Raw genomic sequence first — 17988 nt, 5'->3', positions numbered from 1 at the left:
TAGTTTCTCTCCTTAGGTACATGGGTGCTATAAATTGTTTCTTAAATGTGATTCTTGAAAGGTTCGATACTAGACATTGCAAACTGCTTGTAGGAAGGACTCCTTTAGTTTGTAACAATCTCTTTTTTTATTGTAGCATGACTTTTTGTTCGTGCAATGAGGGTTGGCGATCGTTCAAAGAAAACCCTGCAACCTATAATTCAAGAAATGTTGCGCGCCCTGGAATTGTTCCTGAAACTTAAAATGTGTTTTAAAGAAGCAAATTTTTTTATTTTCAAAATCCTTTCCTTGCCATTTAAGATGTGTTCCACGAGGACATAAAATTGTGCTAAATAGAATGGAAGTCTTGACTTACAATTTTAGTTAAATAAGTGTTTTAAATTAGAAATGTATTGGCCTCTTGATTTATAGTTGTTAAGTCATGACAACCTTCACAACGGTCTAGCCCAGATCCAACCCCATCCCGACCCATCAACCACAACGCTTGCACCTTTCATACATTTATTGCTTCCTCGTTGAGAAAATAAAATATCCAGATAAGCATTTAAATTGTCAGGTAACCCTTTACATCCAAGAAACTTTCCTTGAACTCATTCCATCCAGACATCTCTGAACCCTGGCCCGTACTCTTATTCGTTGCGTTTTACCTGTCCTGCCATAGACTCGATGCCATCTGAGGCCGTAAAAGAAACTAACAAAAAGCTGCTTGACGAACTGTACTTCTACAAGTATACTTAACTAGTTGTATAACTACAGACATTCGACGTCGACAACCGTGGCGCCGACCTCCCTACACCCACCCACGATATATGCTCGCTCTGAAACATGATTAGTTCCACTCAACGAATGGATCTGTCATGATACGAAATGTGAACAGGCCAGGTCACGTGACAGTGAACCCTCCCCATCCTACTCAGACCACCACCACTACCCCAACATAGCTCGCAAAGCACGTGTCGGAAATCCATTGCACCCAAGTTATCTCCTGCTGTGTCGTAGTTGTCCGATGATTGTCGCCCCCTAGCCAGCAGGGAGGAGGAGGCGGCCGACGATGTGGAGGAGTAGAGGGGAAGAGGGGGAAGATTGTGGGGGTCTAGAAGGGCTCGGAGCGACGGTGACGAATGATCCGGCCATCCAGCCAAGTCCCTGAGCCCCGACTGGCGCTAATTCGGCGACACACAGGCCGTCAACAAGGGAGATTACTCAGTACCGTTTCCGCCGACTGCCGTGTTGCTGGTCATTCATCATCACGCGCAAAGAGGTGTTCCTCCTGGGTTGCTGGTCAGGGATTCGAATTCAGACCGTCTTCAGAAAGCTGTCTTTGTCTTCATTTTCTTCGTGTTGCTGTTTCCTTTATTTTTCGTATTCCTTTTTTGTTATTTTAAATTTGTTATTGTATTCTTCATCTTCTCCTCGGTCATACTGTTGTTCTTCTATTCCGTAATCATTTGCCACCTTGTTCTCATCTTTCTGTCTGGTTGTTTTATAGAATATTTTGTCTGCATGGTTCAAAAACAGTACCAACCTTCTTTACTGATTAGTGACAAACAGACCGATGTTCATGATGGAAGCTTAGCATCCTTCAGGTGCTGATGAGCGAACCATACTGTTATTCACATACCAATGCTTCGCAGTCATCAGTAATACCATTCTCTTCCATTTCCACGATTCCTTCCTCCTACATGCATCATCTTGAATTTTTTTTTATTTATTTATTTACTTTTTTGGTCCATGCCACTTGCCCTGTATCCTCCAAAACTCACGATTATGTTATGTGCCCATTGAAACGATTTAGGTGTTCAATATGTTTGCAAGCGTGGGAACGTGTATGTGTGACTGTGTGTGACAGAGAGAGAGAGAGAGAAATCTCATCAGAAAACCAAAAAGATTCAATAAATATTAGAAAAAGGAAGAAAAGAAAAGACATTCGTTCAAGCCCAGAAAATACGTAATATAGAAACATGTAAAAAATAAATAAATTACAGTACAGTACAGTAAATATTACTGTACCAAAATGGCAGGAGGGAAGAATGTGGAGGAGGAGGGAGGGGGGATGGTTATTGTTTATTCAATAAAAACAGAGGGTAAAGAATCTTGCTCTGCAGCTGCTTGTCTGATTTCTTTACGGAAGAATTTGTCAATTGTTTGCTGCTTTGCAAAATTTTGCGGAAAGTGACATAACATTGTCATTAAAAATGTTAACTGCTCTATTTGCTACCACTTTACCAGGATGTTGTTCTTCAACAAAATTTGCGATTTCTGCCCATTTTGCACACATTTCATGCTCCACAAAAACGTGACTCTCTCTCTGCACTCACACTGATGACGCAAGCAAGGCTCGCTGGGCAGAATGACGCCATTCGGCTCAACTCGGCTCATCTTGGAATGTTCGAGTTCCAAATATTTGTTCGGATTCCAAGACAAAATTTTCTCGAATTTCCTGGTCGAATACGTAGTCAAGGCGTTCGAGAACCGAGTATCACTGTGCTGAATGGCTATATTTTATTTCGTTTAAGCAAGTCGTTGTAACCACTCTGGTGGGCATGTGAGATCTTGAAAATTAATCTTACATCACCGTCTCAAGTGCAAGTCGACTTCTCAAAGTTTAGTCGAAATTGTGCCTTGCTCTTGAGACTGCCGATGTAAGACTTTCAAGAATTCACATACACCCCAGCTTAGCAGACTCAGCATTATTCTTAGCGTTCACACATGGGTGCACACGCATGTGAACGCGAATGCATGCAGGCAAATTTTCGCTTGACTGGTTTTATGCAGAAAGTGTCGTGTGCATTGGTGTCAAGATTCCACCCACCCACCTTTCGCATCCCTAGGGGTCATTTTTGTCATTTCAGACGTCTACTAGCCCAGGCCAGGTAGGCAAGTCAGCCAAGCGCAACTGGCCAAGTGTAACGATAGATAAATCCCAGAAGAAAAAAACTGTTTAACAAATGTTTATTAATTTCCACAATCTATCTCCTCCATACGAAGTCCTAAGTTGCAGTTAACTGATTTTGAATCGTTCTGCGTTACATGAACCGTAATTGACTTCTTGTCATAGACAATATTCTCTTTGTTGAAATAATGAAGGATTTACTCGAAGAAAAGTCTGGCGAGAACTATCACATTTGGATTTTCGATTGTAATTATTTATGCTCGAGGGATGTAAGAGTGTGTAAAGAAAAAGTAAGCTAGACCAAGACAATCAGTTTCTCTCGAGGAGAAATAACTCTGACCATACAGTTACAATAAAGGGCTTGTTTCGTTCTAATTTCAACATGTTAAAAAATAAAAGTATCGAAAGCAAATAGTTCAAACAGCCTCTTTGTAAGCCCGCATGGGCAGCCCTTTGAATTGTAACGGTTAAAAGACTGAAGAACTCAAACTCGGGAGAAACTTGTTGGTCACAAGCTTCCTTGCATCAAAAACATCCATCAGTCATGTTCATATTTGCGTGAAAGAGTCGGAAAGAAGAATCTTACCTTAAAAAAAAAAAAAAAGTTCGCAGGTTATTGCTTTCCTTAATTACAGGTCGTGATTACCAACAAAGGTCGTAAAAGGTAACAGGACCCCTAACCCACAGAAACACTAGAAACATCTCAGAACCCTTGACCTCACGACGCCTCACGCAGCCTGTCGTCTGTTTTACGGTTCTCGTTAGAACGACATAAAGACAACATGGATGCCGTTTACTGCCGAATTTATTTTATGGTAAACATTATGGGCCTCGCAGACAAAGAAGGAAGAAGCGGCAACTGGATAGGGATCCACTGGAAACAAAACCTCATCTGGGTGGGAAAGAAAGAGAAAGAGAAAAAGGACCTTAAAGGGTTGTAGCTCTTGTAATAATATTCGCTGTTACCCACCCACCCATTCATACAGCCAACGTGCTTCCAGTTGGGTTTTTTTTTTCCCTCCAGACGCTTTAATCATTCTGTCTACTCTTTTCTCGTCTTTACACATAAAGTCTTCGTGATGTAACAGACTTGCTTTTCGGGAACCATAAATGCCATTTGTTACGCCCTGTAAGACAAGAAGACGAAACGAAGTCGAAATAAGACAGCAGAGCTTAAAAGAGCAGACTGTCATGCCTGCCCTGTTTTAATACTTTTAAAATGAATAAAAGCACCCCTATATCAGAAATAAAAAGTCCCGTGCTTAACTCTAACACCGAGCCATTAAAACGAAATGAAAAAAAGGAAGACGATGAGCGCCCTTGGCAGCCATTGAGTCTATAAGCACTTAAAATTAATACAAGTGATGTATACATTATAAACGAGTTTTCCGACTGATGCAGTGGTGTAATTGGGGATTTGTTTAACATTTTTTGTAGCCAAGTATAGAATAAAATTAAATAAAACACGGCTTGAGGATGGACGAGGTTAGCTAGATGACCATAAGAAAGCGACGAAGAGATGGCCATTAAAAAAGAGAACCTATTGGAATGAGAAGCTATTTAGTGGTACAAATCGGAGTATTACTCAACAACTAGTCCTCTCAGCAGGTTCTCGGAGCAAAAGAAGAAAGGAAAAGATCAAGACGAAGATGATCTATTTGTCATTCACAAAGGCTCCCTACTCCAGCAGAAGGGAAGGACAAAGATTTGTAGCCGAAGCATCAAAAAATCGTATGTCCACAAGGCACTAGTATTCTTAGACAGTTAACCGTTTTGCTGGTCGGAGGGTTTGGGGGGTAAGGGACCTGTTTTGCTGTATACAGGTTGGATAATGACTTAGCGAAGCAATCTTCTTAGAGTTGATTAAGTTTCTGACTGGATATATTGCCTGAAAAGACGACGAAGAAAAAGGTTGTGAGGAGTGGAGAAGAAAAAGTAGATTAGTTTATCCGTGTTTCCTAAAAAGCAATACCCTTCGTTTAAAACATTACATTCAAATACGAAAACTCGAGTTACGATTACAGCTTTCAGAGAGCATCCTCGTTTTACGTTTTAACGTTGGGTGAGCAAACCTCGCTTTACGTTTTATGACAGACGCACAGTCATAATCTCTCAGACGACAACAGAAATGAACAAAAGGCTGTGGGGACGGCTACAAAAGCTGAGGGGTAGATGATGATGGGAGGGATGTGTGAGTGAGGGAGTGGAAGGCACTCATCCACAGTGCGTTCAGCTCTCGTTGTGAACAGAGTGCGTGCGCCGAGTGGTCTGCGCGTGAGAGCGCGTGCTGAATGAAGGAGGCTCCAAACTGACGGAAGGTGTCGAAACGTGTTATTTCATTCGAAACTGAACTCGGGAGGTTGGTATGCCGTGTGATATTTGGAGCTTGGGGAAGTGAGTGTGCAGTCAGGAGGGAAAGAAAAAACTGAACACACCGGGAGGCAACCGTAGATGTTACAAGACGTTCTTTTCTCTCTCCGCACCCCCGTAACATGGTTTGAATATAAGTACTCGTGAATTTATATCAAAGACTATACAGCTGTGTATGAGTGAATAATTGAGTGAAAAGTGGAGTAATTAACACGTAAGTGAAATTGTTGTTTATCAACAGACGGCGATGGTTTTATTAAAAGTGTCTTCATATCGTTATAAACTTTTTGTTAACTGGAACAGACTTTATTCGTTTTCTTTCTACAGCTATCCTGAAATGTTTACCCACTTAACGTAAAAAAAAAGTTGTATCCCGCTATCAGTCAACAAAGGTAATAGAGTTCATTAGTAATCTGTACTCTGTAACCCTGTATTTATCCCGCATGCCGAGGGAAAAACATGTGTTGACAATAGCAAAGGCATCAAACAGTTTTACAATAATTAAATTAAAAAAATAATTAGGTTCGTTTCTACCGCCTCTAAAACAAGTACATTAGTTGTGTAGCTTTAAATTACCCCTACTGTGGAACTGGAATTCTGTTTCTCTCTCCTTCCCCTGTCTCTCTCTCTACGTCTTCTGTTTCCCCTTATTCCCCGGATGACTAAGATTTCTGCAATAAAGAAAAGAATAAAAAAGAAAATAAAACTATTTTGTCGGTGTTTGTGAGAACACATAGCAAGCAAGCTATTCGCAGATTTTGCGTGCCCATGTGCGCTGACCTTTCACTGAATTCTTCGGCGTTTTACGGTCTGGGAGAGCGCAGCTAATGAGGTGCTTGAGTTTCATTAAAACTTGCTGGAGAAACAAATGACGAGAAAACGAGGAAAAAGCGAGGTGCAATAAAATCATGAACCCGGCTCCTCCCCTATGCCACGTGACATCTCCCTGACTGCCTTGCGGCAGCTTCCGGCAATTAGATAAAACACGGCGATATTATGGCCAAGGGCAGGCTACTATGCTGGTACAATTTCCGTAACGAACTCTCCTCGTGTGCGCTGACGTCACGAGGGGAACGCATCCCGTTGCGAATCTCGCGAAATGTCACGTGAAGACACGAGAAACCCGAGTTAAAGACTCCAATGGCGTCTTTGGTTTAGTGAGGATGCAAGCGATAACGACATTGACTACGACGATGATAGACATACTACTCATCACTTGTTGCCAGAAAAAAAAGTGATGAGGTAGGTTGGGGAAGAGAGAGATTGCTGAAGAACTATTGTGGTTGGCTGGTTGATTCATTTATTTCTCGTTACAAGGGGTCAACTGATGCTAATAAATAATGTTTAAGTTATACTTGTTTTATATTTTTAAAATTTTCATTTGCCAAGATGGCTGACGCCACCCCAGGAACGATCTGTTAGGTGCAATTGAGAGGAAACCTGAAATAGCTTCCCCAACTCTTAACATCTATTATTTCAGGATTTGCGGGATCCGAAGCAGCAGGTAGTCAACTAGACATTGATCTTCCCCGACATTCGTTTGGAAAGTAAGCTGCCATAACACTATAAGATACCATTATTTCAGTCTCCGGCATCGCTAGCACTCTTAAACATTTATTATTCACTGTCTGGAGGAAATGAGCGGGTTGCCACAACATACCGTATTTATTTCACTATTTCAGCAGCTCGGAAGGTAATGACGATGGGGGAGAAATACTGATTTATTAAACATTTTGTTTACAGGTATGACACATTTTTGCTGAGAAATATTTGATAACTCTGAAAGCTTTTAATTAGCCATTATCTCGTTTAACTCTTTGTGTTTAGGGGCGCTGAGTACCAGGAGCCGGAGGAGGCGTGGGAGGATAACATTGTAATCTATTAGCTCGATGTATAATCCAAATGCGACTGTTTATCACAGGTGAGAAGCTAATGTAATGTTTATGGCCGTTATTCATATTTCGTATGTTGTTGTTTATACCTGCGTAAATGTTTTTGTCGAGTAGATACATCGGGAGAGTGATTTATATTCGAGATAAAAATACTGAAAAACTAAGTGGACATGGTTATCTGTCGAGGAGTGTCTATCTACCATCATGCTTCGATTATTGCTGGCGACCTCCGGCGGGCGTTTTGAGGTCGGTCGATGACGTCATGTTTACGACTTGCAAGGGGAGATAACAATCTCGTTACGCAGGTTTAGTGTGCTGTCGAGTCTGCGAACCGGGGGGATAACTCTGAGCGTCGAGCGACTAAACGGAGCATGTGGGAAGACATCATTGCGGGGGCTGCAGATGAGGGAAGCGACCACGTGGTACTTAACCAGAGCTGGGATCCTCATCCTGGAAAACCGACTTCTGGATACCGTTACCAACGGTTACTGTCACAAATAATTTAAACCACGGAAATTCCTCTTCTAGTTCTCTCTACAATACTGTTAGAGTCGCTCCGAGTTAACAAATAGAAAAATTACTAAAAATGTTTTTGAATCCGTTTTTCAAAATAGTGGCAAACTATTGAGTATTGAATTATTGTGATTTAAAAACCTTTTGTTTTTAACTTGTTAGCAAATGTAATAAAACAGTTGCTTGTCTTGACTTGTTCTCTGTAAATAAGAAATTATTGCTACCAAAAGGCCTTACCCCACCTTTCAAACATAAATATATTAACCATGACATAAATTGGATAGACTGCTTTTCCCTTTTATTAAGAAATTCAAGTACGGGGAATATACAGCTACCTTAGATACCCACAGTCTTTCAGTAAACTTTATCTCTTCTTCAAAATCTACTCATCGGCCTTTACATCACTGACACTACACCAGGAGATACCCTGTCTGGATAAAGGCGACTTCTCATTCTTTACCGTGTTAGACCCTTTCGCTGCTTTTGACACGGTTGACCACACCACCCTCATGCATAGGCTTAATAGTCTTCGTGGTATGTCTGGTCCTCCACGCTTGATTGGTTTTGATCATATTTCCGTGACAGGACTCACGTCAGTCATTGTAAATGGTCCAGTCCTCATTCGCTCTGGTGTTCCCCAAGCTTCTGTACTTGGTTCTATCCTTGTTAACATGGATACTAAGTCACTCTCGTCTCTTATTTAAACTCTGATGATAGTCAGTTATATACCACTGTTCTCTCACTCCGACACACATTGCTATCCAGAGCATCCGGAGCAGATATGAGGGAGTTTGTCAAAACTCCGTTTATTCGAGTATTCTATCCATTCCTCCTACAATGACAGTCTCGTATGGACAACTCATGTTCTCTCCTGAGCTAGAATCTCTCTCACAGAACATTCGGTATTCTACTTTAAAGCAATAAATAACCACTCACTGAAAAATTATTATCATTAAAAATGTGATGATTGACCATTTGTACTCCTTCTTTCCATTATCCATTATTCAGTCATACATTGTATTTTGTTAGTTATATGTATTCTTGTACAATTACTTTCAATTTTAATTATGTGAATATTCTTTAATTTGTAGTTTCGTGGCTTATGTATTTTATACCATGGAATGTTATTGTTTTTTTTAATGTCATTTCCTTATTATCAAAGAGTGCCACCTGAGATAAAATCAGTCTGTTGTTGTTATTATTATTCATATTCGCACGAAATAAATCTCTTGTTGTCAAGTTAAATGCTGTGCTTTCTGGCAAGGACAAAGACAATCTAAAAAATAAACAATGCACATCCTTGAGTAAGTGAGTGAGTGGGAGTGAGTGAGTGGGAGAGAAAAAAAATGAGAAGAGTTTAAAAGAGGGAGTAAAAAAAACTGCAGGGATATTATATTTCTGGTTTATGAGCGTCTTATTATTGGGTAATCGCCAGAGCCGAGACCCTCGCTAATTGAGTTTCGTCGAGCCCGTTCCCAGCATGCAATTTGGCGCTGCGTATCTAAACACGGGCTCAAGGCGACTAGGACAGAAGCCCGGCGATTTGTGCAATAAAACCTTCCCACTCCTTCTCATCTGATTCAAAAATCGACTTTCTGGGATAACTTCAAACACACAACTCTATTCGCCGAAAAATTGCTTTGCGCAGCAAGGGGGCCTTGGCTTTCGAGAAGGTTTTTGTGGAGGGTTATCTGCCTTGGCGGAATCTAATTAATGCAAAACCCTGGCTCGACCAATGCGGATGCAGCAATCAGTTAGCTGGGGGGGGCACAGGGTTTCCCCGGCGAGGGGGGAAAGGTTGGCGACCTCGACACCGAAATGCGCGCAGGAGGAACAAATTTGGCGAAGCGACATATTAGAGGTGCAACTGATTCCATCGCACAATTCTCAGTTTTCAAAACTCAATAACTGAAGGATAGCCTACCTCCACACCACCATCCCCCCCCATCTCCACACACACACACACACACACACAGCTAGTTGGCCTCGCATGATTAAGAACGATATGGATGGAATAACAAAGCAAGATAAAACCCGGGAAGACCATAAAGATATTGTAAATGCTTTTGTCTAAGTCCTGATTGCTGCAGGTGTTACTAACGGTCTTTCTTCCCGCTCTCCTGCGCTGCTTATGTCTGTATTTATTTCTTTTATATGAGCAGTGGATGCAGTCTCTCTGTTGTGATTCTCACAAACCAGCCAGTGAAAATGATTACGGAGAAAAACACAATCCGCTCTGTAAGCAAGGTACTTATCATTTGCTATAATAATTGACAATATAGAGATAAAGAAAAACAGGATGATAATGAGTAGGAATAACAATTGCCTAAAAGTGATATTAGACCACCAGGAGGAATCACTTCGATCAAAAGGTAGCAAAAAACAAACAAATTAGAGAAACTAATATTTAAAACAACAAGTTTTTTTTTTTAAGATTGAGGATATTACTTTACTTAGTCTCTCGGTCACTGCTTGTAACCGAGGCCCTTTAGGTTAATACATTTGATTTCTGTTTGCGACATTCGAGGTTTCTTGGTTTGCATCCCCTGTTGTGCTTGTATGCCAATGTGAGTGGAATTTTTTATTGGAGGGAATATCTTTTTTTTGGGCTTTCGCGAAATGAAAAACGGGGGTAGAGGTGTTAAGCCAGGAGGAGAAAAATTTGCCAATCTTGATATGAGGTCTCACAGTTCACCTTTAATATCACCTTCCCTCAATTCTTGGCCTGCAGCCTCTCCGCGTGCTGTTATTTATTGATCTGGCATCCTGGTGGGTAGAGAACGCATCACTAAAGATCCGTCTAGTCCACGGACTTCTTCCCTCTCGTCCTCCTCACACCATGGACGGTTCTAGCACATTGATACATTAACGACCCCTCTTGACCCCTCCCTCAAAAAGAGACCGTGATTGGCGCGCATTTAAAACCTTTTGATCTTCACCGGAACCGGGAGTTTTATTTCCACTTCATTGGTTTGTGCAGTGAAATGGGGCCATTTGAAACTCTCGCCTATCGAGGCAGGACGAGCGGAAGCTGTCTCGTTTAAGACTTCCCGTTAATTTCGATTTTGGTCCAACCACGATCGCTCTTACTGCGCTGAGGCGCCAAGGACGATGGACAGTAATGGCTAACTACTACAGTAAATCTTTCTCGCCATGGGAAGTGATCGTCATGGCAACTGTGACGAGTGACGAGTGACGTCAAGTGCTGTTGACGTCATGTTGTCTGTGGTGAGTGACGCAAAGAAAAATGACGTCATATATGTTAAGGTCAATGTCTGTTGTTGTTTTTTTTAATTCAGAGACAGCTGAACAATCTTTTTTTTTTAAATTCAGAAATAGCGACAAGCTGGTGGTTGATGCTTTACCTTTCTCGGCTTCGTTTTGCTCAGGAAGTCACTCTCTCTGAATGTTTCTACCTTGTTTACGAGTTAGAAGAATTTGGAATTTTGTTTTCGCCGTTGTTAAATTTAAAAACATCAATATTCACTTTTCAGGAGGCCGTACTATGTAAGTGAACCTAATCGGGGGTAGTTCGCATGCGCTCTGTGTTTACATCCATTTTGGAGGATGAACTGCCCTCGCTTGTAGATCCTACTGACAGGGTCCAGCTGTAGAGGAAGCCAAACATGCATTGTCTACGTTCAGCTTACTGTGTCTACATTGTCTAGTCCGTCTACTCACCTTGTGACGAGGAGTCAGAAGGGTTGCTGGAGCAACTGAGCTCTCGCCCCGTCAATGGATGCAACCCGGGTGTCATATCCGGGTAGAAGGGGCCGTTGGAGTATGTAGGTGGGTGACCTGCAGTCGTCTGGTACATGTCGCCATAAAGACTCGGGTGGTACCGGCTCATGGAGTTCAGGGTGCTGCCCAGTTGGCTGATCTGCCGGCAGTTGTTGAAGTAATCTCCCCCTGGTGCAAAGGAGTTGTAGGCGGCAGCTGCGGCTGCCTTGCTGTTCATGGCGGAGAACGACGCCCCCAGCTGCAGGTTGGAGTAGGAAGACATGGAACACGAGTGCTGGGGTACCAGGGACTCGCTGCCATAGTTTCCCCACCCGTTCTGGCCCGACACGGCCAGGGCCGACCTCGCCGCCACCGAGTCCTGTACACCCGGCGACGCTGGCAGAATGGGCGCCGAGGAAGTGATGGTCGGGTAGAAAGGCAAGCTGGCCGGGTGGATCAAGCTACCCGACTCCATGCTCGAGGTGTGGAGCGGAGGAGGCGGAGGGTGATGCTGATGTAAGTGGGCTGGGGGCTGTCGTAGAGGTGGCGGCGGAGGTGGTGGTGGCGAGGACACCTGGAAGGAGGCGGTGATTGTCATGGGATTCGGTCAGCTGAACGCTTTCCTGCGAAGACACACAAAGACAGGGACAATATTTGAGGATGTGTCAGACAGAACTTCATTCAAAATATTAACGGTCAGAAAAGCGTGCTGCAAATTTCGGAATGCCCGACAAAATCGTCTATATGATCAGTCTTATACGTAGAATTGTCTGTACACACCATGCAACGAGTTTACATTTCTGAGAAAGGAAGATCATTGTAAAAAAAAAAAAAGTATTTGTATAGAATATACACGTCTGCCACACAATTGGTTCTGCTCTATTTTATACATTTTTGTTTTTCTCTCGTCTTTTTCTTGCAATTTTTTTTTCTAGCTATTACGTATACTTCAAAAAACAACACTGACGTCACGATTGTACATGGGTACCTTTACTCCGTGAAGGCCTCATTCTCTGGGTGAGGTGAGACTATACAGTAATTAGCCATACCTGTGTACAAGCATGACCTCACGTGACCTCTTTCTCTGCATTGGGATTTCTACAAGAGTTCATCTCGAGAAGAGAAGCTGATTATTCACCTAATATCGGCAATATTATGTTGCACTGACATTTACCTAGTCCTAGGAAATAATTTGCACTCCACTAGACCTTTAAGCTGAAGCGAAGAACATGAAACTGTATATAACCCAGCTTTCGGGGATTCCGATACTGGGAGGATTACAAGTCCGGGGGGAGAGAGGGTAAGGGAGACAAGTTCACCTTCATTGTCGCCCCTGACCTAGCAGGAGGACGCGTCAGACGAGCACGGTTTGCGGGACGTGTTGACTGCGTGTATGATGAATTGCTGCAGGCCGTTACAGCGACTCTCAGCCCCGACGATACAACGACAATGCGCTGTCCATATCCCCCTACCCCATCCCACCCCGCACCCTTGTTGTATTTGCTTGCCCGCCTCCCTTCCTTCCACCCTAACGGTAAGCGATTGTGAAGGTGAGGCCGCCGCTGGCATGCCATACGCAATACTAACTTTTTTTTTTTTAGGGAGGAATGAGGGATGGTGGGGGTTGGAGGGCAATGTGTCGGGTGAGATGGGTTTGGATGTGGGTAGGAAAGAGAGACATCTGCCTGTTCGTTGATTTCTATACTGGCTTGTTTCAGCTACGCTTGACTGCGTTTGACAAGATCGCTATCGTTGTAAAATGTATTTTATTATTTTTGTGTATCTTTTTGTCTAGTTTAGGTTCCTGGTTCAAGTATAAGCTTGGTTGAATAGATGAATGGATGTGTTCACCATCCAACACCCCGTCCCCTCCACCCCTCAGTCTAAACCTCATTACCAACTCTTCCATGCTGAATGACTGGCGACCGGACTGGAAACACAAGAACACGAGCATCATGCAAGAAACACATGAATATGTCGACAACTCACGAGTGTTCCCCCTATTTCTTAGCTTTACCCTCCATCTACAACCCGCCGACATTAAAGTTTGATTTCGATGTATTTGCATTTCGCGTTTTCACGGCACCGGAAAAGCATGAATGGCACGGTGCTGCTATTTTCGGAGCTCGTGCAGCCAAGAGAGTGTTGCCTCCACCACACGGGTTCCTCCTCCCTCCACAAGCCGCCTGGTCTGGTGATCTTGGTCTCCCACAGCAACCCATCGAGCAGTTCGCCGGAGCCGTGCGGTGGCGCCACATAAGTTATTTTGATCAAATCTGAAACTGGCCCGGGAACGTAAGGGCCCTACCCTCGCGACTCACTCAAGCAGATTTAAAGAAATTTCGGTTCAATCAACAATAAAGGGCGCCGTCGGATCGCAGCGTTAAAATCAGCCATGCGTGACTAACATGGCGTTGAACAGGGAATATGAAAGATTTGTATTGATGTGGTTACCGCTGGTGGAACAACACGCATGGTAACATAGGATGTTTTTATCCCAGGGACTGCTACATTTTATAAAAGACTAACCAGCTTGTGAAATGTACAAAAAATAAATAATGAATAAATAAAATGTTAGGAAAGAAAAACATCTTCTATAAGGTCATTAAAAAAAGTTTGTTAATATCTCACAGAAGTTTGCAGAGTTCTGCTTCATGAAACCATGGACCATTATCAGAGACAATCAAATAAGCAAGAATTCAGCAGAAGATTCTGTCACTTACCCCTACTTCCCGCCACATCCCCATCCTATCACCACCTCCGATTTTCCGCATCCTCCCGATGTTTTAATACAATCTTCTCGCCCAGTGGTCGCACACAGTGGATGTCGTCTACTGAATGTGACAAAGGTGTCTGAGTTTTTTTGTGAGCGTCAAGCCCGACTGTTAAACGACAGTAGATGACTGGTAACAGACTGTTTTCTTGGAAAATCTTACAATGTGCGAGGTGGTCGGGGGGAAGATGATTAGAGGTGTGAGGAGATGACTGGAAGCAATTTTTTCCGGTCATCATCATCACTGGCGGCGGCCTCTCAGATGGACAAGACAACTCTAAACTAATCAGAGATAAAAGCAGATTATCTGGGCTGGGTGAAATGATCCACAAAAGACAAGGTAGAGATTTCAGTGATTAGAGCTGTGATAGTTTTCGGTAGTAGATATTTATTTGCCTGTCCACGTGTGTACACATGTATGTACAGTCATACATACACAGCTCTTCTCCCTCCTTCCCTCTTCCCCGTCTTCCTCCTGTCCCAGAAAGTATGTTTGAGTGTCAGGCTCTTTCTTTTTCCGTGACAGCCTTCAACATGTAAACTTTTTTGCTACAATGTGAACATGGTCATCGGCCAACATTTTCTCCTCTCACACCCTTTTCTCATACACACACCGTGTTGAGACAGAGATACAATCACGCGCACACGCTCAAACAAAATTAAAAAATCATACAATAGAAAAAAAACTTTTTCTCTCTCTCTCTCACACACACACAGCCCGTAGTCTCAAGATATTATCTATGCGAGGGGCGTTATATCTGTTACCTCCAGGTTTGTCATAACCCTGGGTTTATGCATGAACGCCTTTACAGCCTTGTGCTAGCAAGATGTCACCATCTTAGGTTACCTGTAAACCGTGCACCTGACCTTTCTGAGTATCACTTAAGGTATAATGTGCTTTGTAGCCACAGTGAAAATCCACATGTGTTCTAAACAGAAAGGCACGTGTGTGTGAGAGAGAGAGAGAAACGAGCAGTGACAGAAGAACCTCAAGACGTTTTCCACAACTGCATAACTCTTATCATTAAAAAAAAAACTAATTAAGAAAACAGTTGTGATACAACACTTCTCGCGACATCATAAATAAAAGATTTCATGCTGTTTTTTTGTGATGCAGTAACAATGAGGTATCATTGTTCGCAACAGAGGCTGTGTTTCTGATTCTAATTTATTTTTGTTTGATGGCTTAAAATAAATAAACAGAAAATATAGACCTACTAACGGTCTTTCAAGAAAGGGGTGAGAATAGGAAAAACAGGTAAGACAACCTTGGGAATGAAAATGTAATTGTCTCTAGTATCTTCTGATTGTGTGGCTGGTAAAGCCATCATTTCTCTGTACAGTTTTGAGACTTAAATTATAAAATAATAAATAATATTTGTATCTTAATATTTGAGTTTACTTTGAACACCTAGGGGCTATGCCAGGAACACGGTTCTTGTGCACATTTGTTCAGTTATAAGACAGGTGGGAAGAAAGTATTATAATGTAAGAAATTTACACACGCCCCTACCCCACAACACAAACACCCTACACACAAATACATAAAATTGATAGGTATCTTTATGAATGAATTAAAAACTGAATAAAGTTTTACAATTGGAAACTGATATCTTGTTTACTTACTCTGATTTCTAAACAGAGGATCAGGCAGACAAAACAAAGGAATAATAATAGTACTAAATAAAAAAGAGGTGAGACATAAAATAGCAAACAAGAAGAAATTTTAAAAAAGGGAAAATAAAATACAGACTAGCACGAAATAAGATAACAAATAAAATATATAAATATTCCGAAAAATGTGAGGGGTTATAGCATGCATTAAAGTTGAAATATTTGCAGTTTACTACTTGCATTATTTCCCTTCAAAAAGGGATTACCTGAAAACTCTATCTCTGCCTATAGCAAAATATTTTCCTACTATCATACTTTGATGTAAAAACAGTATTTTCTCTTTGACACTTTCATCAACCATCAGGCAAGTGAAATCTGGGTATAATTTTTTTTTTTAAGTTCTAGCGGGCATTAGACATTAGACTTATGCAATAACTTAAATGCATTTGATAGATATTCTCCGGGTCATTTCACTCCTATTATTTTTTTCTATGTAGATTGATAAGAACAAGTATTCGGAAGCTAAAGGATGATTTCCAAAAAGTTTTCATCATCATCTACAAATGTAAACATAAATATAAGTCTTAAAATAAATAAAGTATAGAGATAAATGAAAGAACCGCTGAAACTAGAGAAAAAAAATTCCAGAGTGAACCTATTTGTTTTGTGTGCATGTGTGTTTCTATTTGTAACAACTGACAGACATAGTGGCATCCAAAGAGAGAGAAGGAGAGAAAGAAACAGATAAACAGACTGGCTGATAAACGCACAGTTTGAATAAAAACGAGGGGAAAAAACATGTTGAAATATTTTTCATCGAAATGGCTTGTCGGTCATAAAATGAATATTCAAAGTCGGAGAAATTGGTTTAGTATACTCACAAGGCAGAAGAAAAATGGAATCGAGGGTTCGGGTCTCGGGTGGAGTTTGCACGAGGGTTCCGGGTGCCACAGCTCGCGGATGCTGTGTCCTGATGTACCCTCGCTAACACGCTAACAATGAGCTCGTTAAGAAGTGTGGTCTCGCTTGGCTGGCCACGTTCACTCTCAATTGTCTGATTCGGCAAACAAAAGGGTTGCCAGCATCACGAATGTCTTATTCTTGTTAGCAACCCCCAGCAGTCAGACTTTGCAAGCAAGTGAGAAATATTTCAAAGTTTTTTTCAAGCACATTTCAGAAGAGTTGACCGAATAGTCATAAGATGCAAACCGATTAGTTCTCGTCTTCCAGTACCGAAAAATAAATTAAGATCAATAATTTCGAAGCACAGCACCGCAGGAAGAAAATCCCGATAAACTATGAGAAGTTGTGGATGTCTATGGTTGGATGGTGAGTGGCTCAACAAAACCAAAACACATGGAGTATGGGCTAAATTTATCTCTACCCCCGAGAGTCAGTTTCGAAGTAAAAGTCACATCACAAACAGCACGGATCCAGTTAGAATTTTTCATAACATCTCAGCTTCGGTCGAGAGAGAAACATTGGAAGTTCTACGCCACGAAACACTCCAGTGAGAAGACACAGTCACGCGTGAATGACTCGTCTTGGGGCGGCCGAGCAGTCAAGTAAGTCCCTCGGGAAGGGGGACAAACGTCTCCTTCGGAAAGTAAAACAGAACACAGACAACCACTTCCTGTTGTCAATGCTGTCATAAACCGGTAGTTGCGTAGCGGCAATTGCTACCAAAGGCCCCGTATGAGATGGGAGCAGGGAGAGGCCACTGTGTCGGGCTAGGAGGATGAAGGGGGCTGGGCTGGGTCTTGCCACTCGCGCACGTTCAGGTTGTGTCGTTGTTGACTGAGGCCAGTCGCATAGCTGGTTGGCGACACGGGCAGAATATTTTATATCTCCTGGGCAGTGCCAGAGGTTAGCGGGTCCGAACTGCCGCCCTCAGCTCTCCCTCCCCTCTCTTTAGCGTGAACGTGTCTAGCACGTGACGAGGAAACCTCGCGCGCTCTCTCTCTCTTTCTTTCTCTCCCTCTCTCTCAACACACACACATACCCCAATCTCTCTCTCTTTCACACACTCACACACCCCAATCTCTCTCTCTAGCCACCCCGCGCACGCGCAGCCTATGTTAGCAGACAACACAAGCGGGACGCCGGCGCGAGCTGACAGGGACCATGTGACCGACAGTAGCCAATCACCGGCGAGGAAACTTGTCTCGCTTGACTTCACTTTCCAGCTCGTTTTCTCTCCCCCTTTCCCTCTC

The 17988-nt window shown here is 42.5% G+C and overlaps 1 protein-coding gene across 3 annotated transcripts in view; it reads right to left on the bottom strand.

Annotated features, from left to right (window-relative positions):
- The window catches only part of LOC112557020 (homeobox protein Hox-C5a-like), a 74546-nt gene that overhangs the window by 13374 nt on the left and 43184 nt on the right, over positions 1-17988 (bottom strand). For 2 of the 3 annotated variants that reach the window (XM_025226581.1, XM_025226582.1), the window contains exon 3: positions 11350-12011. In XM_025226581.1, the coding sequence (XP_025082366.1) occupies positions 11350-11986 (637 nt within the window). In that variant the 5' untranslated portion in view covers positions 11987-12011. Of the gene's footprint in view, positions 1-11349; positions 12012-16656; positions 17770-17988 lie in introns of those variants that run through there. The other variant, XM_025226583.1, reaches the window with a different exon arrangement.

The sequence above is a fragment of the Pomacea canaliculata genome, linkage group LG2, assembly GCF_003073045.1.
Source record: "Pomacea canaliculata isolate SZHN2017 linkage group LG2, ASM307304v1, whole genome shotgun sequence".
Taxonomy (NCBI): domain Eukaryota; kingdom Metazoa; phylum Mollusca; class Gastropoda; order Architaenioglossa; family Ampullariidae; genus Pomacea; species Pomacea canaliculata.
Note: the sequence above shows the minus strand (reverse complement) of the source record. Positions and strands in the feature narration are given on the sequence as shown.